This window comes from Labeo rohita, chromosome 6 (assembly GCF_022985175.1).
Source record: "Labeo rohita strain BAU-BD-2019 chromosome 6, IGBB_LRoh.1.0, whole genome shotgun sequence".
Taxonomy (NCBI): Eukaryota; Metazoa; Chordata; class Actinopteri; order Cypriniformes; family Cyprinidae; genus Labeo; species Labeo rohita.
Window position 1 is genome coordinate 30,230,291 of NC_066874.1, and position 6,209 is coordinate 30,236,499.

The following is a 6,209-nucleotide window of genomic DNA, read 5'->3' on the forward strand; positions in this document are numbered from 1 at the left end:
AAAATGGCAACAGCTGCGTTTGTATGAAACAACAGAGCATGTCCACGATACCAGGATGACAAAATTAAGAAATTGTCCACATAATGCTGAATTAAGCTTTAATATTTTATTAGCTAACCAAACACAAAACTTCTGCCAAGAAAAATTATCAAGCATATAGCACTGACTTAAGTTGCCCCGAATGAGCCTGAGCTGTGTAATAATTTAATTTAAAGCACAGCCACCACAAATTCAGACTTTTTATTTTTTTTACTTTTTTGGGGGGGGGCTTTTTATGCCTTTTCTAGTGATAGGACAGTAGAGAGATGACAGGAAAGAGCTGGGAGGAGAGGTCTCCGAACTCGGGTCACCGCTCTATATGTCATAACAAGATCATGACATAAATAACATCATAACAAGAAATAGTTGAATAGCTATGAAACTGGGTTTGAAATCAAATGTTTGCATAGTTATGACAGAAGACACTAGCATCTAACTATGCCTTGGAAAAAACAATCTTAAAAAATAAAGCTTATGCATAAACCCAAATAGGAAATAAAACAGTTATCGAATAAGCATGTGTCCTATTCTGTGTCCTAAACTCCTGAAACATCGGTGTCTCATTTTAGAGCAGTCAATGCAATTTATGAAAAGTCAATTAAATCTGTAAGTGGGGGTGGGTGTGTGAAAAAAATTCAGATGTAATCCCCTTTTAATCACTGGCATTTTTCAAAAGTAACTGTAATTTAATTACACATTTTTTCTCAGTAACTGTAACTAATTACAATTACATTCATTTTGTAATTAAATTACGTAATTCCGTTACATGTAATTAGTTACTCCCCAACACTGCATTTAATGGCCTTAACACCCATTTAGTTCTGACCTTGATACACAAGAACTTTCTAATGTTTAATTAATTACATCAAGGCAAGAATAAAAAGAATGAGACCTTTTTTGTGTACATGGCAGGAGCAATGATCTTGTAAAGGTCATTCATGGCATTACATCATAGCCAAATATTAGAACAGCACCTATTTAAAGTAAAACAAACAGGTCTTGTCATAACCACATTAAAAGAACACAAAATTAATAGATACTGAAGCTTTTTATTGACAGAAACAATGGCAAACACAGCTATCACAAACACTGACTCAGATTATTAAACAGGTTTGTGCAGGTATTTTCTATAGTTTATTAAAAGGGCTTTAGAATTGGATTCAGGTCCAGTTCCATCTTGATGTAGGAAACATCTACAGTTCTATTAGCTCTTCATCCTGCTCTTGTATAAAGAGGTACGACACAGTTTCCAGAATAAACTCCCAGATTTTCCTCCAGCTGGTCACATACCATATCTTATACAGGAAATGTCCAAAGATTACCAGCAAAAACAGTGCAAGAAAACTCAGGAAGATCCGATCAACGTGGTAGAGCACCTTCTCTTTGAATGTACGTTGCTCCCACGGCACTGCGGCCCTTGCCTCGCTGTATTTGCCAAAATGGAGGAGGGCTTCCTCGTCACTGTTTATCTCTTGTGTCTCCATCTCCCGCTCCTCCACGGCTCCGTCACCTTCTGCCATCCTGCTTAATGCGCTCCAAAAGTCAGGCCTTTGGAAATTGCTTTTGTAATGAAGTTTCCAACTTGTGGAGACAGGCCTCTTCCCAGCGCGTCTTCTTTTGTTGGTCTTCCCTGGGCGCAGGCGAAGAATAAAGCCTGAAGTAATTGAATTGGCTGGAGCTTAATTAGTTTTCAGGCTCTTTTTAAAACCTGAAGTTTGAGAAAATACAAAGGATGATTTGAATGAAACTAATTAATTTACTGTAGCCATTTTAATTGAGTTGGTTAATTTCCATTGTCCCCGTCAAGGCTGCTGTGCGTGTCTGACTGAGTACGGCAGACTGATTATGAACTCACACCTCACTAAGGAGATCACTGGGACTTAGCGACACTCAGCGCTTTTCAAAATCCTACAGTAACAGATGGCAAATAAGCACAATAGTGCTACATTATGCTAACAAAAAAAACGCTGCTTTAACATTTCTTTTAAAAAACTTATTCATAAGAGTAAGAATAATTTCATCTTATTTATTCTGTAAGTTCTTTACTTAATATTTCTTTACTTACATTACTTATTTTAAACTAATTCTGTATATGGAACAGGTTAATTAATTATTTTACTTTTGCATTTATTCGATCCAAAGTACAGCAAAAACAGTAAAATTTTGAAATATTTTTACTATTTAAAATAACTGTTTTCTATTTGAATACATTTTAAAATGTAATAGATTCCTGTAATTTCAAAGCTGAATTTTCTAGCATTATTACTCCAGTCACATGATCCTTCAGAAGTTATTTTAATATTCTGATTTGCTGCTAAATCAGAAATATTTTGTAACATTGTCTTTGTCATCACTTTTGATTAATTTAAAGCAATAAAAGTACTAATTCCTCTTATTTCTTTCCAAAACAAAATTTTTTATATGACCCTGGACCACAAAACCAGTCATAAGGGCCAATTTTTCAAAACTGAGTGTTATACAACATCTGAAATCTGAAAAAATAAGCTTTCCACTGATGTATGGTTTGTTAGGATAGGACAATATTTGGCCGAGATATTTGATATATGGAATTTGATATATGGAATCTGAGGGTGCAAAAAAATCTAAATAAATATTGCTAATCAAATAGTAAGTTTTCATATATTTACAGTAGGAATTTTACAAAATATCTTCATGGAACATGATCTTTATTTAATACCCTAATTATTTTTTGCATAAAAGAAAAATCAATTATTTTGACCCATACAATGTATTTTTGGCTATTGCTACAAATATACCCCAGCGACTTAAGACTGGTGTTGAGGTCCAGGGTCACATATCTACTGACTTCAAGATTTTGAATGGTAGTATATAATGTTAACAAAAGCTTTTTATTTCAGATAAATGCTGAAAAATGGAAAAATGTACTATTATTATAAGTGTTACAAAAAAATAAATAAAATGTGGCTGTAACACTGTCTGCTAATACTAATTCAATTAATATTATGGCTTAAATTTCTTGATATAAAATAATTTTGGGCATATGTTCACCTAATATAATAACAGAGAAAGATTTAGAATAAAACTTGACAGAGCTCCAAAGTCAAACCACACAGCATTAACAAACACACTCAAACCATCATGCAGCAATAATAAAAACAATGAAGCCCCAGAACCTGTTTTAGATATTTTTTTAATTTTTATGCATAAAAATGCACAGAATGTGACAGTTGATTTGCTTCACATGGGCTTTGCAGGAGCTCTGGGTGCAGCACCCTGCAAGAAAAAGACAAAAGAAAATGCTGAGATGCAGATAAACACCAAGTATAAAAAAAATAATACAATGCATGAACTTTAACCCTACTAATTATTATTGATTAGCCTGCAACAAAATTTGAGTGTACATACACTAGGCCTGAAGCGTGGAGGTGGTGTTCGGTCCTTGCGGGCCTCCCGGGATCTGTTTCTCACCACCTTGCTGTGGATGGCACAGCTGACACAGTAATGCAGCTTCACGTACAGCTTGGGCAATACGTAAGCTATGTAGGAGGAGGAATAGGAATATGAAAAACAATTCAATTATATGGAATAGGACACATTTTTAACTATGTTTTGGTAGTTAAAGCAGTCACTTACAGTCAAACACACTAGCTTCTGAGATGTCCCTCACAGCGGCAGCCTCCACGATGTTCCTGATGACAAACTTCTTGATGGCCTTGTCCTTGGGAACACAGCGGGCACAGTTGGTGCAGCGGATGGGCTGGACATGACCACGGCCCTTCTTCGCACGTCCGTTGTTCCTTCTCTTCTTAGTCTGTCAATGAAAAATAAAAACACTTTAAAAATTAAGAGTATGGATCATAAATCAATTAACACCCTACAGCTATTAACCAATTTTTTTTTTTAGGAATTTTTCAGTTGTTTGTAAGTAATAGTTTAATTTTTATACAAATTCCTTTCCGGGAGAGCAATTTCTTGCTTATGATAAAATTACATTTAGATTATTATTTTTAATTTTCAGATTTTTTTTTTTCCAAAACCTATTAAATAAAAAATAAAAAAATTAAATGTTGAATAAATGTTGTATGCGGTTTGCATTGTAATTATGGAAATAAAAAAAAAACGTAATTTTCAAAAATTCTAAAATTAAAAATCTGCATGTGGTTTCCATAGTAATGAGAATTACACATTTCAAAAAAATTATATTTCCAAGAATTCCATTTCTATGGGAACCACTTTCAAAAGTCAATATATATTTTTATTTTACTTTTCTAAATAGCTTTTGGAAATTAGAAATAATAATAACAACAATAATAAGTAAAATAAGTACATTTTTTAATGTCAAAAAAATAAATAATACATTTATTTAAAGAACAACCACTTACAGAAATCATATTTAATTTTAATTGAACTTTTTTTGTTTAAAAATGGGGATTTCCTGATATTTCGATATCAGGAATGTTTTATTACTTATTTATATTTCCAAAAAAACAGACACATAAAATGTGTATCTTTTTGCACCAATAAAAATTATTAATTGGCCAAAAGCACCAAAATTATCAACGTTTAAATAATTTATTAACTATATGCGATACTACAGAGCCAAGTTAGATTCTGCATCGATCTTGATGTCAGCTCAGTTTACACTCGAACACTATGACAGGATGGGGCCTCATGATATAAACGCAACATAACGACTATAACACATCCAGCATCCTTACATCGAACAACTAACAGCGATAATAAACATAAAAGGACAGTATTTTGCTTCATATACACAGATTAGCGGGCCAGCCCATGCCGCGTGCCATAGCAGAGGCAGCACATGCTAGCCATCTTCACAAACTTCTTACTAAAACTGCCTAATAATTCGATATAGTGGCCCGCACTTAATAACATCAAATACGTTACTAACTATACTTAGTGATCACATCATTTTCTTGAGTGTATAACAGAGATTTCGTATACTAAAAGACATTCAAGGATCAATCGCGAAAACTCGAGACTCACCATCTTGAAACGGAGGCAGGAAAGAGGACCGGAAAAGGAGAACCGGAAGTAAAATCGTTCTCAGCTACACAACAAAAGTCCATCGAACGAGAAAAATACATCTCTAGTGTGATGCAAACGTATACGTAAATATTTAATAGAGGTATGGGATATATTATACCATTTAAGTATATCAATTCCTATATGACACGGGGGCTAATTTATTCATAATAAGGAACTAGTTTACTGCGGAAGGATATCTGTTAGTGGTACATGTAAGAGATGATGGCGAAGGCAACGTAAAAGTCACGTAGTCATGTGAACTACAGACTAAACAATTTGTTTACACAAAATAAAATGTATTAAAAATAATTATAATAAGGGTCAATTAGGCAGAAGTCCAAAAGGAATAATAAATATTTAAATATTTATTTATTTATATAGTTATATAAATAATTTAAATAAATTATTTTAAAAAAAAAAAATTCGTTCCAAAAAATGTGAAATAAATATTTAAATATTTATTTATATAATTATATTATAAAAATTAAATAAATTAACATTTTTAAAAAATAAATTCGTTCCAAAAAATGTAAAATAAAAATAAAAAAATTAATTAAAAACCTCTTAACAGATTGATTACATTACAGACATTACAAGGAGATTCAAACGATCATACACAAGGAAAGCATCTAAATATGTAGATTTTCTTTAAATACTTTCCTAATATTTCTTAAGGGGTTTTTATTCCTTATAAGATGAAGATATTTTAGAAGAGTGTTTAATTTAATTTTAACAAAGGGATAGAATGGGGAACTATTTGCAATGTTTTTGTTTGTGAATAAAAAAAAATTATCATATAAAATAAAATAAAAATCAAGGGGTTTATGTTTAGTATAATAATAATAATAATAATAATGTCTTTTAAACCAACGGCGTGTACAACATTGACAAAATCAAATATCAAAATGTGTTACAATCAAAATCAAATATACAAGAACCTAGGTCAGATCAACGTATAAAAACAAAATTAATTTCTAATTCTAATAGAAATAGACTTTCGGATAGATGATCACAATTTGAAATGCAGCCACAAAAGTCTGGCTAAACTGTCTTCAGAATAATAAATCACAATTGAAAATGATTTCAAATTTATATTATTTTAATTAATGAATACTAAAAATAACAATACATACAATGTA

At 31.9% G+C, this 6,209-nt stretch overlaps 1 protein-coding gene across 1 annotated transcript; it reads right to left on the reverse strand.

Annotated features, from left to right (window-relative positions):
* Positions 1 to 3,194: 3,194 nt before the first annotated feature.
* rps26l (ribosomal protein S26, like) lies at positions 3,195 to 5,127 on the reverse strand. Its single transcript, XM_051111470.1, has 4 exons — positions 5,029 to 5,127; positions 3,655 to 3,832; positions 3,427 to 3,557; positions 3,195 to 3,294 (listed from the first exon to the last, which is right to left on the reverse strand). The coding sequence occupies exons 1-4, from the start codon at positions 5,029 to 5,031 to the stop codon at positions 3,259 to 3,261; spliced, it is 348 nt and encodes a 115-aa protein (XP_050967427.1). The 5' UTR covers positions 5,032 to 5,127; the 3' UTR covers positions 3,195 to 3,258.
* Positions 5,128 to 6,209: the final 1,082 nt, after the last annotated feature.

Bases quoted from the DNA above. Each gene is read 5' to 3' on its own strand.
- rps26l (XM_051111470.1), bottom strand. The intron at 3,558-3,654 runs GTAAGTGACTGC...CCTCCTACATAG, and splicing joins AGAAGCTAGTGTGTTTGACT to CTTACGTATTGCCCAAGCTG. The intron at 3,295-3,426 runs GTATGTACACTC...TTTTTCTTGCAG, and splicing joins CTCCACGCTTCAGGCCTAGT to GGTGCTGCACCCAGAGCTCC.